Source organism: Carlito syrichta, unplaced genomic scaffold, assembly GCF_000164805.1.
Source record: "Carlito syrichta isolate Samal-C Ts95f unplaced genomic scaffold, Tarsius_syrichta-2.0.1 Scaffold308155, whole genome shotgun sequence".
NCBI classification, from domain to species: domain Eukaryota; kingdom Metazoa; phylum Chordata; class Mammalia; order Primates; family Tarsiidae; genus Carlito; species Carlito syrichta.
This window is the reverse complement of record NW_007252251.1, coordinates 1,257,895-1,284,597: the sequence shown is the minus strand read 5'-3', so window position 1 is coordinate 1,284,597 and position 26,703 is coordinate 1,257,895. Positions and strand designations below refer to the sequence as shown.

Genomic DNA, 26,703 nt, shown 5'->3' with positions numbered 1-26,703 from the left:
CACCTACCAACACCTGGAAGGCTAAGACTGCCCGCCTACCAACAACTGATTTGACTAATCTTAGGTGACTCATTCAAAGACGTTTTACGACAAAAAGAAAACGGGCTACTCATGTCATGGCCACTATGAATGTCATTCCTGGGACAGAGTGAATCATAAAATGTCTTTAGATTATGAGAAGTGATATGAACATGTTTTTTGCCAAATTGATGAAATTAAGATTATGATGGTTTAATAAGTAGCTAAAATGTATCGGGAGTTTTGAGTTATTACCACTAGTTTTTGTTTTGTTTTTCTATCCAATTCTGATACCATGTTTTCAGGCTGAGACTGCTGTGGCAGAAATTGGTTGGAGAATAAAGATACTTGTTTAAAGTACCATGATTCTGCTCTATCTAATACAATGCAGAGTGCTGAGTGCAGTCAAAAAAGAAGGTGGCAGTGGGTTTATGACAGTTGGCTATTTCACACTCACCAGGCAACTGCAGACAGAGAATAGTACCCATGTGCTGCGGCGGGCATGCCAGCACAGCCTACGAGCTGGCTGAACAGAGTTGGCTTCCTGCCTCGATTTCGCCAGCAGGCTGGAAGCACAAGATAGAGAGAATGCCAGCACCCCTGTTGTCTACATTTGTACACTCTAGTTCAAGTTTACAGCCCTATTCCCTCTGCTAGGTTTCCAGGCCTCAGAGGCTATGTGGCCCTGAACCAGCTAGATTTTCATTATTTTATTTTATTTTTTTTTTTTGAGTTGGAGTCTCACTCTGTCGCCCAGACTGGAGTGCAGTGGCTGCTCCCGGCCACCACAGCCTCAACCTGCTGGGCTCCGGCGATCCTTCCGCCTCAGCCCCAGCTAGATTTTCAGTTAATTGTTCAGATTGTACAGATGTTGGGGTCCATTAATTTGAATAGAAATTTTCAGATGGGCTTTATTCACAATATCACACACATCTGCTTCTATTCAATAATAAATACAAAGAATGGACAATTAGCATGCTAACAAATATATATGTGTATTATGTGGCTTTTTAGATTGTGATTTTTTTTTTTTTAGTAGTCTGTTGAGTATGCATGTTACAAAGGTATCTTAGGGCTATATCCCTGCTACCTAGTAACAAATGTGTTTCCAGTGAGAAGAAGAAGAGAGAAACATATGTGGAAGGTAAAAGTTACTGCAGAAATCTGAATGAATTAATACAAACAAGTTATTTTCATACACGTGAACAAGGTGCAAACTAATTTTCTAGCTGTCTCCTTTTCAGATAACCCTTATAACTGCTAGTCTAGGTAGATTAGACAGAATTTTAAAATCAGAGATTTTTTAAACATACTAAGGCAGCTGAGGTTATAATATCCCCTCTCATGTTCACCCTATCAGCAGTAGAAGTTGATTTGAAATCGCAGCGATAGAATCATAACTACTAACTTTACGGTCACCGACAGCCCTGAAGACTCAAAAGAAATTAAGAATTCAACGTCATCATTACAATCTGTTCTTTTAATTGCTTAAATAAACATACATATGGATATAGGTGAGGCGCTCTCAAGGAGTCTGACGACGCTGGCAGCAAGTCCTCCCGGTGCCGGAGACCGTCGTGAAGAGCTCCATCCTGATGATCGACTGAACCGAAAGGGACTGTTCACCTAGCCTTCAAGGGCATGCACATCGAAAAGGAGGCCGAGCAAAATTGAAAGCAAATAACAGCCACATGTTTGCAAAACTGACACTGAATCACACAGACGAGTTATGACCAACTGTGTATCTCTTCAAGTGGGGACGTTTTGAAATGACAGCCCATGAATGCGGAAGTGTGATGGTCAAGTGGCCCATCATCAACACAAACACAAATGGAAATCATTTTATTGAACTTTCTGGAGAGGCCATCTGCACAACAATGTCAAGGCCTGGGTTTTCCCCCCCGTGGGATTTTGGTCTTCATGTCTGGGAAGGCTTGGGCAGAGACAGGCTGGGCAGTGGCTGGTTTCTGGATGCAACTGCAGACGGGCGGGGCCTAGCACTGCAGCTCCTCCTCGGCCCGCCGGGGGCCTCCCGCGGAGCTCTGGGCGCTGGCGTGGGCTGTGGAGCTGAGGACCTCCTCAAAACTGCCTCCGCTGGGATTTGTCCCACCTACTTTCGTCTGAAACGAGCAGATCCGCAAAAACAAAGTTAGTTGTTCATTCTCGTTCTCGTAATGTTTTCCTAAGACTGCCAAAAGCTTGACTACTTTTGATTTCAGAAACGCTTTTTATCTTTAGAGGCAAAAAAATATAGAGAAGTCAGTTCCCTGTAGCAGAATGCTAGAATGTCATACATCCTTGAGTTGTGGGGTAGGAGTGCAAACTTTAATTTTATACGATTTTAGCAACCCACTGTAACTCTTCTACCTCTGAGATTTTAATCCTTTCAGGAGCTTAATCCGATCCAGGGATTTGCAACATCTACCCTCACTCACCCAGAGAACCGATCTCATCAAAATGGAACCATGCCAGGCGTGGTGGCTCTGGCCTGTCATCCCTGCACTTTGGAAGGCCGAGGTAAGGGGATTGCCACGGGTTCGAGAACAGCCTAGGCAACTTAGGGAGTCCTCATCTCTACAATAAATTAAAAAACTAGCGGGCGTGGTTGCACACACCAGTATTTCCAGCTACTTAGAAGGCTGAGGCAAAAGGATCGCCGAGCCCAGCAGGTCGAGGCTGCCGTGGCCATGAGCGAGCCAATGCACTCAGGCCTGAGAAACGGAGTGAGACTCTGACTCAAAAAAAAAAAAGTGTTCCATTCTCAATAATAAAGTTCAAACAAACAAACAAACAAAAAATAGAACCAGATTTTAGGTTTATTCCCCTAATTTTACATGTGTAAACATGTTTACATATGTGAACATCCTTCAGTGTCTTAAACTTGGGTTTCTACTTGAGAGTAAGTAGGTGGAGCAATCTGGATTTCTGCCAAATGTCTTTTGGAAAGGCAGCGTGGCTCAGCAGAACACGACTTCTGATCTCCACTTTGAGATCAAGTCTCGAACATTGGTAATTTCAAATCTTTCTAGGCAATTGCCTTTATAGTAGAACTATCCCTTAAAACGCAGAGCTGTGGGGTTTTATGAGGCTTTCGGCCTGTGTACTTGTTATTGACCAAGAATAGAATAGAAATACAAAGAAATCAACCTACAATTTAAAAATGGGGTATTTTGAAGACATCCTTATTAAAAAGTCCTTCAAAGGAATATCTAATGGTGCAAATCTTGGTGGTAGTCATGTGGAACTGGCCACCGTGACTCACATCTGTAATCCCAGCACGATGGGAGGCAGAGGCCAAAGGATCACCTGAACCCAGGGGACTGAAACTGCAGTAAACTGTTATTATGCCACTGCACTCCAGCCTGGGCAACAGAGTAAAACCCCTGACTCAAAAAAAAAAAAAAAAAAGTCACATGGGGCTTCCTTTCCACTGTTTTTCAAAATGTAGAAAAAATGCTTTGAGGAAAAGGAAGATACAAAATAGATTAATATTGCTATTGCCAAACTGATGTCTATGCCTCACTGTCGCCAAAGTGATCACTCACAGACATAACAAACCACAGAATGTGTCCCAGTTGCGTGGCCTGCCCTTTAAAAAACTTAACCAGGGTATAAAACCAGTCCTGCCATTATAAAACAAACACTTTTCTCCAATTGTCACTAAAATCCCCCTTTCTGCCTCTTAAATTCAATTATTAAGCTGAATTTTTCTACTCTGCTTAATTTTTCCACTCTGCTTAGACTTGGGAATCACATCGTCACTGTCGCAGATACTCAAATCAGTTCTTATAGAATCAGACAAACAATACGAAGGAAAACAGTGCAGCTGTGTTTCAATAAGACTTCATGTGCAGACACTGAAATGGGAATTTCATATAACTTAATTTTCATATGTCACAAAATATTACTGATTTTTTCTTTCAATCAGTAAAACATGTAAAAACACTTTGAGCTTACAAGTCATTCAGAAGAAGGTGACCAGTTGGATCTGGCCCAGGCCTTCCATGGTTGGGGACCTCAGACACAGATTTCTCCCCAACTCTTAGCACTGGAAAAAAGTGGAGGGACGGGGTTCTTTCAACTGTGTGATCTTTCACTATGCTTATTTCTATCCCGAGAGAAACAAATAAGGTTAATTCAATGTAATCTACTTGATTAAGCGTTCCCATCTCCTTTTTTTCCATTCACATTCTCTTTTGCTTCTGTTTTGCGATCGAAGTCACTCACAATATTAAATCAAATGAATACCAATTACTGATGGTTTTTTCTGAGCTTTGTTTCATTCTTCTCTCCAAAACAGAGTAGGAAAAGAAAGAAAGAGGGAGCTGCTTTGAAATAAACCAATTTGGCAAAGAGGAGAGGGAATAAAAGGGTTTCCTAGCATGTGGGTGTCATGACTGCACACCGCAGTGGTCAGGCAAGCACCTGCTTGAGGAAAGACGCGAGCAATAAACTTCCGGACTCTTGCATAATGGTTCTTCATCCAAGCACTTGTTACTTTTCCCCAAAACTATCATTGTTCTTTGTATAAAGTTACATGTGAATTGCTAAGCTGGGCTTCCTAACCACTCAAAATAAAATAGCTGATTGCAAGGACACAAAAAAACAAAAAGTATAACAAAACTTTTTATTCAGGTCATGTGTCTATCAAAAAGTAGGTGCATTAAAAATAGGGGCTGCTTGGCACAGATGCAGAATGGTTGGAAAAGATGTCATTACTTATGATTCACTGGAACGTGGTAGCATTTCCTAGGAGTTGGTGCTGCGTCTTCTGGGTTGTTTTGGATGAAACAGAAAGTATGCTCAGTGACTGTACAGGTGACACCAGCTGAGATGTCATCCAGTAATACATTGGAAGGCTATAGGCAGAACTACGTTTAATATGACTGCAGAGTTTTTCATGGAAAAACAAAATAACTTGATACAAATGCCACGTGGTAGTAACAGATTGTGTGGCCAGACAGCAGGAGTGGGCCCCGCTTTACAGCGGAATGTTGTTTCTCACAGAACATAAATACGGCCATGGTTCCCTACAGGTGGCATTTAAAAAAGTGACCTGAAAGCAGGACATGCGAACAGAAACGCTGCACATCCACCTGCAAGCAATTTCACTCATTCTTACTGATTCGTGAGTCATTCCTGCAGCAGAAAACTGCCCAAAGTCTTAATTAAAGAATATCGGAAATTCTGGAGAAGATTTAGAGCACAAAAGTAAACTGCAGAAAACACGCTATATAAAGAAGGGTTAAATATACCTATTATTTAGTCTAGAAGGGAAAAAAACAAATGAGAAATTTGTCATTATCGAGGAAGGAGGAGGTTTTACACGAAGTGTGATTATCAGCCAGTCTCCCGTGCCTGGGTGAGCAGCAGAAGAGGAATTAGGCGTTGGCCATGAGATAGGAGGTGTGTGGCATGCAGTCTGGTTAAACCGAGAACAGTCATACAAGCACAGACTCCACTCTCAGGAGGTCTTGACAAAGGCTAGTATCTGGCGGGATGAGTTAGTTCTGTGCGTGTCTGAAGGAGAAGGCAGGCTCAAAACCTTCTATCCCAATGAGGTGAGAAAAGAGACAGGATGAGGGTGGATCAAACCCTTAAGTCATCTGTAAGCCCTAAGCTCATCAGAGTTTCCTAAAAGCAAATGATATAGGCAGTTGTTTGTTCTTTTGCTTCTTCATATCTCCTTCTCAAAAAATACCTAAAAAGTACAACTTCTCCTATGTCAGAACTTGTCTAACAAGCAACAGAATCCATCCTCCTTTGGTTGTCTGAGCCCACAAACCAAGTATTTGGAAACTGACTCGTAGCATCTTTGAGCTTTTTGTTTTAAGATTCTGGGAAGAGAAAGCCCACAGCATCACATGCCCTGCCCTTTAAACAATTTTCCTACCCATGGGGCAATGTAATGACTCCTACTGGTCCCTGTACATTGGATAAGTAGTGATGTGGACAAGCAGAGTAGTGAAACTACACAACTAGAAACCGCTGGTGAAAGAAAACGTCAGAGGCATGGTCACTGCTGGGTGATCATTTTGTTCTTGGGGCCTGATAGAGGAGAAAAGACTGTGAAAGATTCTCCCCTAAAAGGAAGACCCCAGGTCCAAGTCTGTAGAGATCTCTGGGACCTGTGGGAAGGAGTAACTTAAAACCTCGCAGAGCTGTGCCAGGCAGCTCATGTGACAACAGTGTGGTGACACAGGACTCCAAAGCAGCCCAAGTAACTAAGATACAGAAATGGATTGTATACGAAATAGTGATAATGCTATCAAGATGTAACTAAGTCACTGTTTAGGAGATATCTTTTAAAAACTAATCTTGGCCAGGCTTGGTGGCTCAGCCTATCACCCCAGCACTTTGGGAGGTCGAGGTGAGTGGACTGCCTGAGCCCGCGGGTTCGAGACCAGCCCGGGCAATTTGGTGAGACTTCATCTCTACAATACATCAAAAAAAAAAAAAAAATCAGCTGGGCACAGTAGTGCATGCCTGTAGTTCTGGCTCCTTGGAAAGCTGAGGCGGAAGGATCCCGGGAGCCCAGCAGGTAGGCACTGGGGTGAGTGTGCCATTGCACTCCAGCCTCAGCGATGGAGTGAGACTCCAATTCCAAAAACAACAACAACAACAAAATGAATCTTATTTCAATAATTTTTCTTGTTTTAAAAGTTCATATGTTTTGAGACTAGACTGATTTTATTTTTGCTCTTTTTCCTCTGTAGTCTAACACCCATGCTCAAACAATAAATCTAGTGAGTTTAAAAAAATACCTACCACGTAACAGGCATATTTTCAGCCTATACCTAGGGATCAAATGCATTATTATGAAATGTCTGTTGTGACTCAGCTCCATTTCCCCTCTGTGATAGCCATATCACCCTGAGCTCAGGGTGTGAGTTTAGAAAGAAGCCTAGGTGGCTGACAGGTAGTGGGTAGCAGCTAATAGATGGTACCAAATCTGTTCTGCTGGTCCATGTCCAAACCAGAGGAACTTTGAGCTATTACTGAATTTTCACTCGTACCCTAAATTCAGAATTCATATAGCCATTATCCTATCCACAATCATCTCTCACAAATGTATCTGGGGGGATAGCATTAAGAGAGTACATGGTCAACACAATCCCCAGTTCACTTTAATGAGCAATACACCCCAGAATGGTTTAGACAAACAACTCCATGGAGACAGTCACACCATTTAACACTGGTTTTATTCATAGATGTCTGTGTGAAGTAAAAGGTCTGACTTTATACCAGTCTGTCTTCTTAGCCCTGCCTCAGAACCACCCGCAGCAATGACTAAGCTGTCCTGATTCAATGGACCCATTCACACAAAATTCACTTCATCTGTACCTTGAGGCTTGTGACAGTTGTCTCAACCCTCTCCTCAAATGATTTGAAAGTAGGAGAATTCCTAAAATAACAAAAAGAGAGAGGTCAGCTCCAAAGACCTAGCTGTCTTAGCAACCAGGTTGTCTGGATTTCTGTTCATATTTGTAAATATCGCCTCTGCTCCAGGGACACCAGTCAGTTTGCCTCCTATACCAACCATGTTTTAAAATATATGTCATTCGTATTAGGCTGGGTCCAGAAACCATAATCTGACATGGAATTTTTCTAGGTCAGGTGGCCAGGTCCTCAACTGCAGAATAAATAATATAGCACGTGGCGATGATACAACTAGAATAATTCCATGGCACACTGTGTATCATTTCCAATGAGCCTGTGGTGTGATCGGTCACTTACGTTTTCATTCAGCAGTTAATCATTTCTATCACAACAATTCTCTTCCCAACCCAGTTTTTTTAGTAACCAGTGGGGAATCTGCAAGAAGAATGCCATGCTTGAGTTTGCCCACTTGAAATTTTAAAGTTACTTATTTCAGCAAATGTGCGACAAGACAGAAATAGTGCAAGGAAAAAAAAGGTCCATACTTTGTTTCTTTTCCATGCCTTCAAAAGTAATCATTTTGATAACTTCCATGAAGTAGTGTTTTGGAAACTTTCTTTAAGTTGAAAAACACCCATTACCTACCTAATGCCTGATCAAAATGGTGCTATTAACACTTTCCTTTCCCCAAAAGGAAACTATTTGTTCTCTATCTATGCTTACAGAATGTTAGCAGCCTATTGCCATTTTATTTGTGCCATTTTATTCATTTTGTTAATAATCTACAGATCATCTTGTTTCTTTAAGTATTGAGTACTTCATCTGAGCTTTCTGGTTTCCCATATTTGGCTTTGGCCACATGCATGACATGACAATGTAACGGCATCATTACCATTAAAAATTATCCCCAAGTCCAACTAAAGAAACAGGAACTAAACTACACTAGATGTATCTTAACTCTTGTATCCATGTCAGCTTTCAGCAGCAAAAACTGCCATCATTTTTCGGGTCGAATAATTCAACTAAACGTGACTACATTTTATAAGCCATTTGTTATTCTCGCTTGAGTGCAGAAACAGTAAAATAAGAGGAATGGCCTAGTGAAACTTTATAAAGGAGAGTGGTCATAAAATGTGGGTTTCACTGGATGGTGTGGGATGAAGCATGGCTCTTTGACTATCACGGGGCAACCAATGTAGAAAATAAAGTTTTGAGTGAATTTGGCTTTGTTGGGGATTGTCTCTTGAGTCTCTGACACTCCACATGGTCAGAAATGCACCCACATTAAGGCTGCATCATTAAAAATACTGAGTTTAGAGGGCATGGGCATGGCATCATACCTTGCCTGTGACTCAAATGCCAAATCCCGATGAGTAACCCTCCATAACCTGCTTCATGATGACACATTAGCAAAAGTACACCTGAATGACTCAAAAAGCGTATACTTATGGCACTTTGCTTCCACTGCAGGTTTTACTTGGCTGAGTCTGCATCCGTCAGTTAATACAGGCCCACAGTGGGCAGACGTTAAGCTCAATGGTTCAGGAGTGTAAGAACAAACACCGCTAATGTAACGTACACCCCTGATGTCAAAATGACGAGTAACATCATTTTTTTAAAAGTGAATTTTGGGCCAGGTGCAGTGGCTCATGCTTGGAAACCCTATCACTTTGGGAGGCCGAGGTGGACCGATTGCCTGAGCCCAGGAGTTCGAGACCAGCCTAGGCAACATAGTGAAACCTCATCTCTGCAAAGAAATCAGACCAAATTAGCCAGGTGTGGTGATGTGCACCTGAGTCACAGCTACTCGAGATGCTGAAGTGGTAGGATCTCCTGAGCCCAGGAAGTCAAGGCTGTGGTGAGCAGTGATTGTTTTGATCATGCCACTGCACTCCACCCTGGGCGACAGAGTAAGACCTCAACTCAAAATAAATGTATATATGTATATATGTAAGTAAGTGAATTTTAGGCAAGCTCACAGACCAAAACCACGTTAGTTTTTTCAAGCTTCTTTTGGATGCCCAGACTTAAATTTTGACAAGTAAAGGAGCTCAGAGCCTCAGGTTATGTTACTCAGCTTGGGTGTCCTTGTGCTAGGAAGACCAAGCCATTCCGAGGTGAACTAAGCAATCTCAAATCTATATTCTCTCCCTGCCATCAACTATGTTGAATCAAATACTGTGGTTAAATTATCAAATTGAGCAATTAATCACATAACCCCTAAGTAGAAGAGACTTCACTAGACACAACAGAATAAATATTCCCCTGATTAAATTACACCAGAATGCACACTGGAGAACAGGGAGAAACTGTCTCTTCAGATTTAATTATATGCACAACTACCAACGTGTAGCACTGAAAACAATCCTAGAAAGAATTTGGCTTCAGTGGTCTCAAGCCATTTAAAGTAACTGAACCCCCCTCTGTAATGTATTCATACCACAATATACTGGGGGTGCCAAAAATGCATAATTTTAAGAGCTGTTAAGAGACGGTCGCCATCTTCAGAAGTGTCTGGACGCAGATGATAACCACTTTGAGTACCTCTTATAATTGCAGAAATCAAACGTGACTTGTCTTCATCTTACTGAGTATTACAATTTCAAAACAGTTTTTTCTTTCTTAAGATGTGTATACATTTTTTTTTTTGGCGCCCTCTGTATGATAAAAAGCAGGTAGGAGAGGCATAGTTCTGACTAAAGTGAGGGAGGATCCCAGAGGCTTAATCTCTAGACAGCCTTAATCTCTAGACAGCCTTAATCTCTAGGGCTCCGGGGAGCAACTTGGGAAGTGTAGCAGATCTGGTTCTAGCCTCTTATTTTAAATATAATGAAAGTGATAACACTGAGGTGATTTCCCCAAGGCTGCAAATTTAATCCTTGGCAGAGCTGGGCTACACCTTGCATCTTCTGCTTCCCAATCTAACCTTCATTCCTATATTACGATTAGCTTGATTTTATCTGATTGTATCACTAAGTCATACAGGCTTGAAGCTGGGAATGTCTTTCTCACCAGTTTTCACCTGGCCAGTAATTATAACAACATTTTCTTGTTCAAGACATCTCATTTTAATCTCTACCATAAAAATCCAAATGATATCCTTTCTAGAACTTTAGCCCTCTTGGTCTCCTATGCTTTCATTTAAACTTTCTCCCAGACTGCACTTAATTTTGCTGAAACATATTTCCACCTTGTAAGTATGCCTCAAATGTTCTAGGCCTTGTGCTAAGTGCTTTACACAGGCTACTCTGTTTATGCTTCACAAACACTGTATGAAAGAGGTCTACTTCTTGCGGATAAGAAAATGCAGATTGAGCTAGGTTAAATCGCTTGTCTCAGGTCCCACTGGGAAGGCTGAATTTAAGCCAGCCTGTGTGGTCAAAAGCCCAAGCCCAGTACACTATACATCTACAGAATTGTCAGCCTTTTTTCCTGAAGAACATCAGACAAGAGAATGAGGCAGGGCATGCACTTCGGCAATTTCCTTTCCAATAAGAAGGGGAACCCCCCGCAAGTAAATATAAAGAAAGTAACACTTTAAATATAAAGAAAGTAACACTTTAAATACATTCTGCATTGGTATTATATAAAATATTTTATAAATATTACCTCATAGCAGGCATACTTATGGAATGGCGAATGGAGTAGCTTCAGGGCAAAAGCAGAATGAAAAGGGGGGAAAAAAGAAAGAAAAGAGATAGCACAACATAAGTACATGAAGAACTTCCTATTCACGGTTCTAGAACAGCAGTTTCAAATAACTGAAATACTCCCTGCCCACCCAACCAGGAGATATCTGTTTTCCTCGGGTATAATGGGCCACAGTCAGCTTCCAAGGGTATAAATGAAAGGTAGGTGATGGATCCCTGGTTGTGTATTAGTTTACTCCCTACAGGCCAGGAAGTCTGAGAATGTCTGGTTTTCCCAGCTGAGCCCAGTAGCTCACGGGCGACCTCACCAGGCCCAACCTGGGTCTACACTCCCTTCTCGTGCTCAGGAAGACAGGAGTGAAGGGCAGTATCCAGGAAGCTGAGCCAGACAGGTAGAAGCTGATCGGCCCATTGCAGAGAAACTGTCCAGAGGAATGCAGGTAGTTAACTTAAGACACTGCAGGCAAGCACACGTCAGGCAAACGCAATTCCCACGCCAGCAAGGGGAGGGAACTTCTGCGACCACTCTGGTGTGATTGTCAAGAACATTCAGTACACATGTAAACATTCCTGAGAACTTTAAGATATATCAGCCTTCTTGTTCTATGAATCCTCTTGGATTGATTGCCTATTAATTTTTACCGAGTTCCACTCAGAACCAGACTGGGAAGAGGGAGGAGGCAAAATGGGTCCCTTTTCCTCCCTGTTTTCTCTTCTCCCAAGAAGCTAACAGGTTAGGGATCAAATCTGTCACCCTTCCCCAACAATATCCAGTAAGGTCATGAGTACAGGTAGCACTTTACTAAACACAGAGAAAGCAGGACAAAGAAATTCAAGGTATACTCGTGGACGTACCCTAGACACTCCATTTAGAAACTATTCTACAAAATATCTCCTTAAATTACATTCCACAACAAATAATTTTGTGTTTCTCTACTTTCTAGCAGTTTTAGAAAAATGCGCAACTCTCAATCTCCATTTTCTTTGCTTTATTTCCTTCTTTTTCTTTCAATTCTAAGGACCTCTGCCAATGCAGAAAGAAATGATGCAGAAAAAGAGCTTCCTATGAGCTTGCTTAGCAAGTAAAATTGGTGTAAATGATTCAGAAATGAGATAAATATGTACTTCAATAAATTCAAGTGTATTAAGTGCTCTCTTTACTATATCTTCCTTGGGCGTGAACACTCTCAGGAAAAAGAGTCTAGGTTTTTGGCCGAGGCACAGTGTGAAAGAGAAAGAAGGCTCCAGGAAGCAAGGGGACAGCTCCACACGCAGACCCAAGGCGCTTACCCGATGGAGTGCGACCTGGCCAGGCAGCACAGGAAAAAAGAGCAGGAGTGAGTTAGCACACAGGATGCAGAGAGACACCACACCACCCATTGGGTACCCCTTCCAAAAGCCCCAAAGCAAAGACTGGGAGACTCCACTCACCGCTCTCTTTTGCACAGACTGACATTCTAGTGTGTCTTAAGAGATTATTTTACCAAGGGGTTATAAGTTTTGCTTCTGTTATCCTCAATGCTAGCAAGCGATGGTAGGACTCAAAGGTGCATACCTTCTCCAAACACTTTGTCACCACCAGATCATGGTTTGAACAAACTCACTGAGCAGTTCCCAGAAGATGCCAGTATTATTATAAAAACGATTCCAACTGTGTGTATTCCTTCAGAGTATTTTCATAAGTGTGACCTCATTTTAACTTCACCAGAAACATTTAGGTGAGGCAGGTATTAAGAGGCACGGGGCAATTCCAATCAGGTTAAAATGAGAATCTTATTTAGCTTGGGAAATAGAACTTATTTTTATAGACCAGATAAATTAAATCTTAACACGATGCTATTCATATAGTTATTAAGAGGCCCACATTCTGGGTTTCCAAAATCTGTAAGCATTAATTGGCAATTATTTTTACAAAAAAACTGAGAAGTACTGGTTTTTCTTCTGGTACCTGAAAACCTGAGTTATGCTGGCAATCATCTTGAGCAAGTTCAGAAATTTGTTCCCAGATGCACAAAAGGATTTTATAGTGAAACCAATAAAAATGTAGAATAATATGAAACTTTTAACCAAAAGAAGTTTAAAATAAAATGTGATAAAATTTTAACATTTTCCCACTACCATTTTATAAATTGGCACATTAATTTGAATAAAAATAAAAACTTACTAATTTTTCCCATTTAAGTCTTTACTAAATTAAGCATTTTAAAAGTGACTTTTATGTGGATTAATTGGTTTAGCATAAGTTAAAACTAAAAATTATTTGCAAAAGTTGTTTCCACAGTTATCCTCAATTACATACAAATGTTAGATATAGTTGGAGAGAAATATACAAATACAAAATACTATATAAAAATGCAACTCTTTAATGTTCAAACTCTTCAAAATATTTCAGGACTGTATGTGTATCTCTAGTAACAAAGGTTATGTTTTCTAATATTTTTAGCCACAGTTTATAATGAAAGTGTCATATCTTCTATAGGAGCAATAATTAAGGAACAGTTTGGAAGTCCTGGGAAATAGGTTATTTATTATACTAAAAGCCACACTGAGACAGGAGAAAAGGCAGTCAACACAGCCTGGATGTCATACCCAATTAGTGTATAAACGTGAATGTCAACATACTGTGTATGTGACAAACAGTGTTCGTTCTTCACTATTTGGAAGAACAATGAGTGAAGCCTTTATTAAATACAGGGGGCTCCTCTTAACGCATTATCGCCAGTTTCCATCATGTAGGGCCTCCTTGTAACAGATGATCACAGGTACTCTTCTGCTATGTTTGTAATAACGCAATAACTTTGTAACTCTCATCTCTATATCATAAATGAGAACACCCAGGTACAGAGGAGCTAAGTTACATCTGTCCTCCTCATAAGCAGACCACTTGAAGCCAAATCACCTGGCAACTTGTAACAACTGCAGATTCTTCGATTCTACCCCAGACACACTGAGGCACAATCTCGGAGATGTGCAATCTGGGAAATACGTATTTTAAAACAGCTTCAGAGGTGATGGCAAGGCCCCAAAAGATGCAGAAATACTTTTAGTTGGCAGCATTAAGCTGAGTTCTCAGTACTCAGGTGAAAGATTTCGACTAAGTATGTAGCGAGCAAATTTTATAAACATGGCAAAATATATTTTCTCAGGTATAATAGGGTCTTTTCTGTTTTAATGGATTATTTAATTAGTTTAGATAAATGTTATAATGACATTGAAATAACTGCACATTTTATTTGTAATAAAAGTAGGGGTTATTAATAGTCCAGAAGGTTTACCTGTTCATCACACCTGTCTCTGAGGAATTTCAATTGCTTTTCGTTATTGTGGTATTAGTGAAAATGAAGAGAAAACAATGTACTCAGATTCATGTGCATGTCCTTACTTAACTCCAGCCTTGTTAAGATGGTACATTAATATTAGATGCAATCCAGCAATTTTTGAAGCCAAAAAAATAATGTAAAGACATAAGTATATACACAAGCAGATATATAAAGATTCCAAGGTATAAATATTTGCCTCTAGGTATCAGTTTTTCTTTTTAATACAAAAGTAATAGTTTAAGAATTCAGTGAAATAAATACACAGTTTTTCTGGGGGGGGTTGAGTTGGTGTCTCACTCTGTCACCCAGCCTGGAGTGCAGTGGCACGCTCACGGTCACCCCAGCGTTGACCTGCTGGGCTCTGGCGATCCTTCCACCTCAGCCTTCCAAGTAGCTGGAACTATAGACACGTGCTTCCACACCCGGCTAATGATTTTTTTTGATGTATTGTAGAGACGAGGTCTCGCCAAGTTGTCCAGGCTGGTCTTGAACCGGTGGCTCAGGCAATCCTCTTGCCTCAGCCTCCCAAAATGAGGGACTACAGGCTAAGCCACCGAGCCCAGCTGACTTTTTTTTTGTTTTTATAAAGAAGAAATTTAAAAGTACTTGAAAAATTTTTGAAGAATGCACTTGGTTTCTAGAAGAAAAAAAACGGATTTCTAAAGAAAAACCTCCCAAGGCATATCGGCCAAATTCAAAATAAACTATTATAAGTATTTATATAAGTAAAAACTATAAGAGTAATAATTCTGGATAAGATAACTTCCTTGCACTTAATATGAAAAATAAAAAGGCCATACTTCTTTTTTTTCTGGTTCCTACAGTGGACTTTTGGTTTTCAGTTCCAAATCAACCTTGATGGTCACCCTTATCTTACATAATAATGAAATACTGAAAATAACCAAAATGTGCAAGGGTGCTTGTTTAAAAATGTGTACAGCTATGCAATGGAAGATAATACAGCCATTAAAAATGAAGGCATGAGAAATATTTATTAACATCTTTATAAAATATTGCTGAAGTGAAGAAAAAACTACCAGAAGGGCTGATTGCAGTGGCTCATGCCTGTAATCCCAGCACTTTTGGAGGCCAAGGTGGGAGAATCACTTGAGTCCAGGAGTTCAAGACCAGCCTGGGCAACATAGTAAGACCTCACCTCTGCAAAAAAAATTAAAAATGTAGCTAGGTGTGGTGGCATGTGCCTCTAGTCCCTGCTATTCAGGAGGCTAAAGTGGAAAGATTGCCTGGGTCCAGGAAATTAAGGCTGTGGTAGGGCACGACTGTACCACTGTATTTTATCCTGGGCAATAGAGTGAGATCCCAATTCAAAAGAAAGAAAAAAGAAAAAAAAAACTACAAGAAGTATATACCTTATGGTACCTTTGGGAGTAAAATAGTAAATGTGTATGTATTTAACACAGAAAAAATATACTAAATGGATTATGCAACCTAGAATGGTTTAGCAGAGCACATTTCAGGGAATACATCTTTTTTTTTTTTTTTTTTGAGTTGGAGTCTCACTCCGTCACCCAGACTGGAGTACAGTGGCTGCTCCCAGCCATCGCAGCCTCAACCTGCTGGGCTCCGGCGATCCTTCCGCCTCAGCCTTCCAAGTAGCTGGAACTACAGGTGCACGCTACTACGCCCGGCTGATTTTTTTGATTTATTGTAGAGATGAGGTCTCGCCACGTTGCCCAGGAGGGTCTCGAACCCGCAGGCTCAGGCCATCCACTCACCTCGGCCTCCCAAAGCGCTGGGATGACAGGCTGAGCCACCGAGCCCGGCTGGGAATACATCTTTTAACTGACCATTTAAATGACAGCTAGTGAGATTCCGTATGTGCTGCATTCTTTTGAAATCTCCCTCATTGCCCTTTATCTTCTATTTTTACTAGATTAGATTCTAGGGGAACGAGCATCTTTGGGACCAGACCTCCTAAGCTGATCTTCAGACTGAAAACATCACAATGTAAACATGTATCTTAGTCACCAGTCAATATCAGCCATATGACATTTTTATCCGCTAAAATTTGAAAAACATACATGCTGAGACAACCAGCCAATGGATAACGCTCCTTCAGTCAGAAAGTCAAGGGCTCAGCACTCTCCCATGGTTCCTTCCCACACTACCTACCTCATGTCTCCAAACTTCTTGCTGATGGCCGTCCCAACGTTGCTGAAAGCTGCAGTTGCCTTCTGCCCTGCATGGCTCAGGGTTTCGTGTGTTTTCTTGTAGCTAGAAGTAGAACAGAACAGCATGGTTTCTATATCTTGATCTCCCATAAAGCATTCATCTTCCTCCTCTCCCCTTACTTTGAAAATGTCCTTTCCTGAACAGATTGAGTAAGAAGAGATCCACAAAAGCGACTGTTTCCATTCCTTGTCTGTGGATAACGGGCCGACAGCTGCTCATCAGCGGGAAACTCAGACCATTACATCTGATTTTAGTAAGAACATACATACACAAAACGTGTGTTCATGTACATATACAAATACAGATCTGAAAGTGAAGATCTTTCTCCAATAATGGAACCGCTCAGAGAGTAGAGAGTTGTCCTTAAGTGGATTAATTCTATGGAGAGACAGTCATCAATGAAAGCTCTAGTCACTCAAGTAACACAGAAATGAGAAGATACACATTTCAAAGGGAAGTCTAAGCTTAGACTGTTAAGGTGGGAAAAGCTAACCAGAAAGAAGAAAAATACGACGAGTTATTTACCTTATTTATCTACTATTCATAGCTGGAAACAATACGGGTCTATGATCTAAAGTTAAATCTTGACCTTTTCTTCACAGCAGTTTTCTGAATATAGTCCTGTGATTACTTGTTTATGAGCCTGTGTTGCCACAAGACAGTGACTACTTGCGGACAAGAAAGCCATCCATCCTTGTGTCCCCGGTCTCTGGCAGAGGGATACAGGAGAAACGCAATATAAACCAGATGAATGAGTGGATGGCCTCAAGGCAGATGTTCCTTGTGACTCTGAACTGGAAGAAGTGGTGACAGGAACAGAGCGCAGCATGGTGGATTACAGAGAATGGAGGGGCTCACAGGAGATCGTGAGTGACAAGGGCAAGACAAAAGACTGTTCTGGGGATCTGAGCACGATGACCGGAAGGACAGCAGTGCCACCCACAGGGCTGACAAATTTCTGAGCCAGTTAGTGACGTGAAAAATAAAAGCTACATAACTCGAGGGGTAAAAAGAAATCAGCAAAATTTTTATACAGATTAAAAACTTCATCTTCAAATGCATATGCTGCCTTCTTCTGGGTCACACTACTCCCAGGCAAGTTCCTCCAAAGCCCCCTGAAGCCTAGACCCCTCATATGTATTTAATAGCTTTGAGGAGACTTTGCACTACATGAAACCAGTTGTGAAGGAACTACCCTTTATTCCCTCTACCGTGTCCATCTCCCACAAGTCATCCGTCCTAAATACAATATCAGATGCTAGCGAGTGTTTTTAAACATGCCCCTGGGTCCTCCCCAGGACTGAAATCACTTTAGTCATATTATTCTCTCTTTGTTAACAGAATAGAATGAGTCTATAATATTATCAGTGTCATACGTTATTTATTCACGTAATGCTTGTTTTTAAGGAAGGATAAAAACTATGCATCATCTAGATCACGAAAACAAATATCCATTTACTTAGCAGACATTTCCTACCAAATATGGAAAGACCAAGGGGATGAAGGGTCAAGGAAGAATCTTGACCTTCCAAGAACCTAGGAGGCCATTTGTGTCTCTGGAGAGGGTTGTCTGGGCTGAATGGGGAAAGCAGGTGGACCCAGATGGCACTGGGTGAAGCAACAGAGCGAGAAGATGGAAGAAATGAACAGCTTTTAGGACATTTGCTTCATTTATTTTCTCTGTGAGGGTCCAAAAATATCCGCTTATCCAAATTATAATTTTATTTTTACATTTTGCCACATGATTTTCGCTTCTAATTCTGGAAAAAAATATTTTTGACCATGTGAAGCCATGGAATTTCAAGTCATTTATACATGACATAAAATATTATTATCTAACTTGGCATTAATGATAAGGCAGTTAAAATAGTACTACATGCTAAACACCAGAAATAAAAACATCAATCAGCACGACAAGATTTTAGGGAGGTGTGATCTTGAAATGGCAAGTGCTGAGAATTTTCAAAAGAAACATGCTCCGAAATAGGTTCCCAAAGCAGTTTCCTGAACGCTTGGATTAACTAGACTTGAAAAGAGTCTTTAAAAGCAAGATTTCAACGTAGTAGTTTTAGCCTTAAAAATAAGGGGCATTATTTACAAACAAGAAAAGAAAAATCTGGAATTCCTATCCCAGTTACATTTTTAGTATGCTGACAAAGTTTTCACAAAGTAGTAATTGGGCTATACAACCAGATCTTTGAAAAGGTGACTGAAATGGAGTCTAAATATTTTGTTAGTGATGACAATACACTGTCATCCTATACAAATGAAACATTCTTGCACTGTGGCCTGGGAATTCGAATTAGGACCAATCCAGGACTCTTTCTACCGACATCACCATTCTGAAAAATGTCAAGAAAAACTTTTTTCCTATGCAAAAGTTTCTCACGGGTTTTAATGAGGAAATAGAACAATACAGAATGCCGGAAATAGGAGACTAGTCTCCTCTTTGGTCGTTTTCTTTCTTTCATTCTCCAAATCCAATCCATCAGGAAACACGGTTGGTTCATTTCAACGTTCAGAATAAGTCTAGATCTTTCTCATCATTTCCACTGGCTCTCCATCTTAGTTCAATCCACCGTCATCACTTATCAGTCTCCGGCCTGGACGCCCTACTTCTAGCTTTCTCTCTCTGCGATCTCTTCTCAACACAGCAGACTGAAGGATCCATCAAAACACTGCCCGAGCATGTCCCTTCTCTGCTCAAAACCCTGCACCGGCCCCTCGTTTCACGCAGAGCAAAAAGCCAGTGTCCACATGGTGGCCTTACGATGGCCCTGCACAGCCTGGTCCCCTCACCTCTGCTCACTGAGATATCTCCTTCCCATTCCTGGAACACACCAGGCCCTCCCCACCTGAGGGTAGAACAGGTCTAGCCGTTCTGCTTTGGCACGCCACCCGATATGTCAAGAAAAGAGTGGTGCTGTATTTTAAGTGCCCCACTTCAAAGAATTAGAAACACCTAAACCCACACCCCTGGGAAAGCTACAAAAGCCACTTGTCTCTGTCCAATCAGGGCAGAAGTCCCTGGGGCCTTGGCCACGTGGGTGCCTGCAGAACAGAGCTGAGCCCTAGGGAGAAGGGAGGGGAAATGGGAGCTAGGTGAAAACTGAAGGAAAACCATCCATGGGGCATCCACCCTCCACTGACTCTGTATGGCCTGAAAGGTGATTCAAGAGAAAAGTGAGAAAGTACGATGCAGTCTCTGTGGCCTTTGCATGGAGTTGGGCCTGACACCTAGTTAGATAATTCATTCTTGTATTGGTTCTGCACTTCCTCAGGAAGTTCTTATGATTAGGTTGAAAACTTAATTCTCCTTTAAGATGTTCCATGTCATTTAACTTTATTTAAGGATGTTTTGAATTTTGAGATAAAAGGACGCTTTTGAACGCTTGTGTGTGTGGGTGTGACATTCTGAATTTATCGGCTTGATTTCAGTACAGCTAGCTAGAGAAAAATATATATTGTGAATAAACGATGGCTATATTGTGCTATAAACACCCTTCGATGGCAAAATGGAAGGTGAGCACACACAGGGATCTGACTAAAGCAGCTTTAGTGTGGTACTGGTGACATTCATGTCCCCACTGCGGAAAATGCAACTGTTATATCTATGAGAAATTTCAAAGTTCAAATTCAGCCATATGGATAGTTTAATGTAGCGTTCAAGAAAGATTTAAGACTCCTTATTTCTGTGAATTATTTAATGTTAAACCTGGAGGTTATTAGAACTCAATCCCTTCAGATTACAAATGGCAAAATTGAGGCCCAGGAGAGTTATATGATTCCTCAAAGACAGAGGTGGAGCCAGGACCTAGGCCAGGGTGCCTGTCTGGTTGCCTTGAGAGTTAAGTTAGGTCAGCTTGCTACAGCTCTAGTGTTCATGGAGAGAAGTAATCATCCTGTATTTCAAGAGTTCTAAGGTGCACATTTTGCACATCTCTTCCCTAGGCTAACCATCACATTTCTTGAAAACAATTATAGCCTTTTTTTTTCTTTTTTTTTGAGTTGGAGTCTCACTCCATTGCCCAGGCTGGAGTGCAGTGGCACGCTTACAGCCATCGCAGCCTTGACCTGTTGGGCTCAGGCGATCCTTCCACCTCAGCCTTCCAAGTAGCTGGAACTACAGGCATGCGCTACCACACCCAGCTAATTTTTTGATTTATTGTAGAGAAGAGGTCTCACCAAGTTGCCCAGGCTGGTCTCGAACCCCTGGGCTCAGGCAGTCTTCTCACCTTGGCCTCCCAAAGTGCTGGGATAAGAGGCATGAGCCACCGTACCTGGCCAGTAGCCATTTTCTGTATATTACCTAGAGACCAATAAATGAGAGAATGAAATTTCAAAGGGAGAAGCAATAAGAGAGGGTTATATGTGGGCAAGGGATTCCCAAGATAAAGTAACCAGGGATCTCGTGAGAAACAGGCCACCGGGCTTAAAAGCTCCAAGGAGCACCCAGGCATTATGATCTTAGTGATGGGTACCTCAGGAGCTGTGTATCACACAGGCCTTGTAACTTTATGCTGCGTCCTGATTGAATTTGATCTTAAAATTGGATGAGCAATACACATTCCCACCCAGAAGCTAGGAGCTTGAGTCTTGGGGAAAAAAATACCTCCTATCCAGCCACTAATAAGAAGTTGGTATTTTTGCATGTTACTCCCTGGAATATAGAATTTGGCACATTGCCTGTACTGCTGACACTTAAAAATGTTTTTCAGCCCTATCATATAAAACGACATTCAGTAATATTAAAATAATGAGAGACAACTTAAAAATTCATCTTTGGATTGACTTGACAATCTTGTAATTTAAATGGAAGTGGTATTTAGCATTTCAGATTGCTAGCTCTCTAACTTTAAGCTAAATATAGGTTCCCCATTGCTGACTTACATAATTGATCAAGCAGAAGAACATTATGTTTTCCTTAAGTAAAAGTAGAAATGTTAAGATATTCTCGAGTTGCTGTCAAGTGTGCATCAGGTGGAGAAAAATTGGGAGTGTGTGCTTTAAGTCCGTGGTCTGTGCCTGTCCTTACTCCAGTTACAGCTGCAGTTTCCAGGCATAGTTTCTAACCCTGGAGAAGAACAGCAGGGTGAGTGCAGGTGAGTGCAGGGAAGTTCGCCCTTGTGTGTTCTAAGCCACTGCATCAAACAACAGCTCTGTAGGAACCTGTACTTGCAGCCAGGTGTGAATCGGGTCCAGGGCTGAACCTTCCTTTGGCAAAAGTCTAACTCTGACAGCAATGGCGGCTAATATTTATGAGTACCTCATAGACATGAACTCATTTAAGACTGTTTACTGGCGATTGGTTGTTTTGCATAAACGTAAACGTCCTGTTTTTCAGTGAAAGTCAACAGAAAAATAGGCTTTGCTTTCCAGAGATTCCGTTTGGCTGGAATGGATCATGTTTAAGGGCCAGGATAGGTTAGCTGCTGTCCAGGGCATCTTTAGTCATGCAGGGTCATCTCTGCAAGCGAAATGAAAAGCATTCTCTTGACTTTGTCCTCCAGATTCCTCTTGCCATGTCTTACTAATTTGAAAGTCAGTGCTAATAATCAAAAGGAGAAAGTCCATTGTCTTCCAAATTGTTTTTTGAATTAAACAAAGTATTTTCCTACACACAAAGTAGAAAAAAAATTAAAAATTCATCTTTTTACAGGAAGATGTTTTCTAGCATGAACACATTTCCTATTATGAGATTTAGAAGAGAGCATTTATTTTATAGTTGCCTATGCAGCATTTCACCAAAGATACAAAAAACATTTAGGATTATTTTTTTCCAAAGGCGCCCTAAATATGTTATCAGAAAATAAATTTACCACTTGAATCTAGGGAAAAAAAACCCAACTACTTCCTGCCTTATGTAACAAGATGAAAGCCAAAAGGTGAAAAGAATGAACAAGCATGTGAGAGACTGGATATGTACGTCTTTCTTAGGTCTTTAATCTTCACTGGCACTTCTGAACTCAACAGTGCCACAACAGACTCCTCATAAAAAGAGATAATGATCATTCTCAACGATAATGGCCTGGAAGTCTTAGAAGCACAAAATCAAAGAGTAAATAAATCATAAACTAAACTCCAATTTTCAAGTACCGTGCATTTTAAAAATGCTGAATGTGAGACTTTTGCTCCCCTTTATATAGAATGAAGTTACTAAGTTTTCTAAAAGATGGAACAGTTTAAATTCATTTCCAGACCTTCTGCCCTCTATAGACCTGCCACTCAGACCGGCACAATTCAGAGGGGTTTATTACTGGGGGGTTTCATGGGTTAGCACAGCAGAGCACTTATTGAATAAATGAAGCCCACCACTTTGAATAGCCCACCACAAAGTTGCATTTCCCGATTCCTACTTCTTCTGCCTAAAGAAGAGATTCAATTTCTCCTCCTCCTTTACCCCAAAACCACACATCTCCCTTGTGTGTTCCTGAAGCCAAAAAACATTAGAAAAAGGCAGCAGAAAACAAAAAAAGGGGGAGGACTTTTTTGTGTGTTCTTTAGATTCTTAAAAATCTAGGCATGTAAGAAATGATAACAAAAACAGCAACAACAAACTCTGGACACAGATGATCCCTTGACCTGCTCCTGTATTCCTGGAATCTTTCTATAAAGGGATAATTTCAATCTGCTGAGTAATTATTTCTTCTCATCGGGGTCTCTTCCAATTTGAATCCTACTGCTGACTAAAATATGCCAAGATCTTTCATTAACATACCATAGATTTTCTTTTCATTATAAATCAAACTAAATAGGTCATGATTGCTTAATCAATATGCAAAGTATTGCCTCTGAGAATCACACACATCCTCTGACAGCTAAAATGCTTCTCAGTGCTTTGGAATCTAATTCTACCCTACCTCACTCGATCACAGCTCATCATTCTCTCACATCAAATCTTTCATCATATGAGGTACAGATCTTATCCTGGAATGGGTATCATGAACTCAGGGCAGGGATTTAACAATTCAAGCGGTAAAATAGATTTTGTTATCACTCCTCCCAACACAGAATTAAGGTCCTCTTTCCCTCAGCAGCCAAGAAAAAAAGGGTTGGAGAAAGACCTTCTCCAAAAATTATATGGCTAATAAATGTATGCCTCCTCCTTTAAGAAAGAGATTGATCCTTTTCTACAAAAAAAAAATTAATTCCTAAAGGTTAGTGAGTCCACGATTATCTGTGTTTATTAAATAAACTTTGAGGAACTCTCACACGGCTTTTGATGTCATCTACATGCAGATGAATTCCAAATGTCCACTCTGCCTTGAACTTTTCCACTGACTTGTCCTCTCAGTATATAAACCTGTTTGTCTATTGGGCATTTCAGACTCCACATAGCCAAAGAGTATGCCAGGGTTTCTCCCTGTATCTCCATCTTTCTCACAGCAGAGAACAATTGCTGAACAGTGTGTCTGCCACTACCCCGCAGGCTTTACAGATAATTAACTCATTGGGTCCTCACTACCCAGGAGATTGGTATTCATCTGGTCTCATTTCATGAATGCAGCAAACCCTAGCAAGTCTGTAGCCCATGTGCCTACCCACTATGTTAGTAAAAAGTTTCAGCATTCACCCAATAGCCCAAGTCAAATACCTAAAAGTCACACTTGGTCCTCCTATTTTCCGACTGGTCTACCTCCACACCTCTGTGGGCCCAACCTCCAAATCCTATGCACTCTGTCCATGACTTGGTCTGTAAAGCAAGCAAACAAACAAAACCCCAGCACTCTGAATATCTGACTAGATCCTAAACTCTACAACCTCAGGGAGTAAACCTGTGCTGTTCTTCCAACAAAAAGCTTTACATTGAGTAGACTGCCTGGCTATAAAACCAATCTGGTTTTCAAACATGGAGAAATCCAAATTACATATTCTCCCCCTGTGGGAAAAGGCTAGAAACCTTCCTTAAACTTGCCCGCTCTAATTCTACCTCTCAAAACCACATGGATCTCTACCAGTCTGCCCCACCTCCTACCCTGCCCCCATTGGACCTAGGGAAAACTTGACACTCCCTCTGTTCAGCCATTCCCAACCCCTCACCCCCTCCAGCAGCAACAGAATCACCAGAATCGCCCTGCTCTCCATTTGGTTAGCTTACTTCTGCAATGTGATTAGGAAGGCCAAGCAAAAAGGTCTTCCGGGTTCTGACACCTGAGGGAAGTTCAGACCAGTGTGATATGAAGCCGCCAGGCCTGGATTAAATACAGATCTGGCTAGACCCAGAAAGCTGGAGATTGTTCGGCCTTCCACTGCCAGGGCCACTCATTGGTACTGGCCACCAAAGTGAAAAGACAGAAGCCAAAACTACCGACAGATAAGAAAGCTTATTTAATGCAGTGTCTGGAATCCAGCTCTTCTTTTTAGGAGGATTTTCATAAGGCGTTTCAAGATATCTTTTAAATTGTACATCAATGTGTGGTTTCCATTTTCTTTTATAATTGTCATCGTCAGGTTGGGGAAGGTTGTTTAGACTCTGAAGATAAACTTGAGGTAAGCCAGAGCAGTTTAGATACAGAGAGATACATTTCCTGCAGGCAGATCTAAATTAAAATAGGGTAAGCATTCAGCAAGAAAGCAAGTCTTTCTTAATGATACCTGACCTTCACCAACCAGGTACACTGGACCTGACCACCTTGTGGGCTAGAATGTGGATCTACCGGTGCAGTAAATCACAGAAACAATAGGAAATTCCCCCAAACACAGACATGATGTTCTAAGAAAAGCCCAAATCTAGTTAGGCAATAACTTTAGTTACTTAGAAGGTCTCTGTGACTTTAGAAGGTTGAAAGATGGCAAATCAAAACTCCACACCAGAGACCTGAAGCCCACCCCTCTTTGTTCACGGTCTGCTTAATCATCATGGTAAAACTATATAAAGCTTGTCAAAGGGAAGCGTGTGCCCTCTTTTAAGGAACCCATACTCTCCCTTGAGCACGCCTCTTTCTTTCTAATACATTCTGTTTTCATCTATATTTTGGATTCACACAAGCAATAGGACGGCTGGGCCGTGTTTAAGGGGAGAGGAACAGTCTTCTTCATGCAAGGCAGCCACGTTGGGGAGATATCAGGCTCTTTTTAGGCCCAGCTCCTTGAAGATCTTAGTTCTTAAGAGCCAGCAGGCAAAGTTCAAACTGAAATAACTGCTGTCCATCACGGGTTCCTACTACCAGGCCTCTCTATGACCGGGGAAAAAAGAACCAAAAAGAGAAAAACTGAATCCTACTTAGGTATTAGAAATGCAGTGTCTTCATCTTCCGATGGGAAATACTAGGAAAGAAAACACATAATCCAAATCCAAATATTTCTTGATGGTAGAATTTGCAGCTAAAGTCAGGGCTAGGGATAGGAAGCCTCTGTATTTTCCCCATCAGCCTCTAACCTCCAACACACAAAAAGAAGAAAAAGCACGTTACAAACATGGGCACAAACTACCTGGCAGGTAAAATATTTTAAATCATTAGAAAAGTTCTATCAAACTGGTTCAACCTCTATGGAAAATGGTATGGAGATTCCTCAAAGAACTAAAGATTGGGTTAGCATTTGAACCAGCGATCCCACTGCTGCAGATCTACCCAAAGGAAAATAAACCCACATACAAAAAGCCGCCTGCACTGGCCTGTTCATCACAGGACTATGCACAACTGCAAAATCACGGAGCCAACCTGAGTACCCACCAACAACTGACCGGATAAAGAAAATGTGGTATATAGACACCCTGGAATACTGTGCAGCCATAAGAAAACACAATCATGTCCTTTGCAGCAACACGGAAAAGGCTGGAGATCATCATCCGAAGTGAACTGACTTAGGGCCTGAAAACCAAACACCACATGTTCTCACTCATGTGGGAACAAGAGGGTCCTGATGATGAAAATAAGGCGCACTGGGGACACCAACATGGGCACAGGCGGGGAGGGGAGTTAGGGTTCAGAAATTACCTGTGGGGACCATGTTCAGCGTCTGGGGAATGGGCCACCTGAGACCCAATTTCCACCACGACATAATATATCCATGTAATGAACATACATGCGTAGCTCCTGAATCTAAAATAAAACTTTTTAAAATGGGATTTCTATTTAAAAATAGAAAAGTACCACCAACATTAGATATTTCACGCAACTTTAAAAAAGCCAACAAAAATA

At 41.2% G+C, this 26,703-nt stretch overlaps 1 protein-coding gene across 1 annotated transcript in view; it reads right to left on the bottom strand.

The window, feature by feature from the left end:
- Positions 1-1,845: 1,845 nt before the first annotated feature.
- Positions 1,846-26,703, bottom strand: part of TPD52L1 (tumor protein D52 like 1) — a 102,466-nt gene continuing 77,608 nt past the window's right edge. The window contains exons 5-9 of the mRNA XM_008065102.2: positions 16,502-16,603; positions 12,339-12,353; positions 11,008-11,046; positions 7,363-7,423; positions 1,846-2,138 (exon numbers count right to left, since the gene is read on the bottom strand). Of these exons, the coding sequence (XP_008063293.2) occupies positions 2,013-2,138; positions 7,363-7,423; positions 11,008-11,046; positions 12,339-12,353; positions 16,502-16,603 (343 nt within the window). The 3' untranslated portion in view covers positions 1,846-2,012. The remainder of the gene's footprint in view (positions 2,139-7,362; positions 7,424-11,007; positions 11,047-12,338; positions 12,354-16,501; positions 16,604-26,703) is intronic.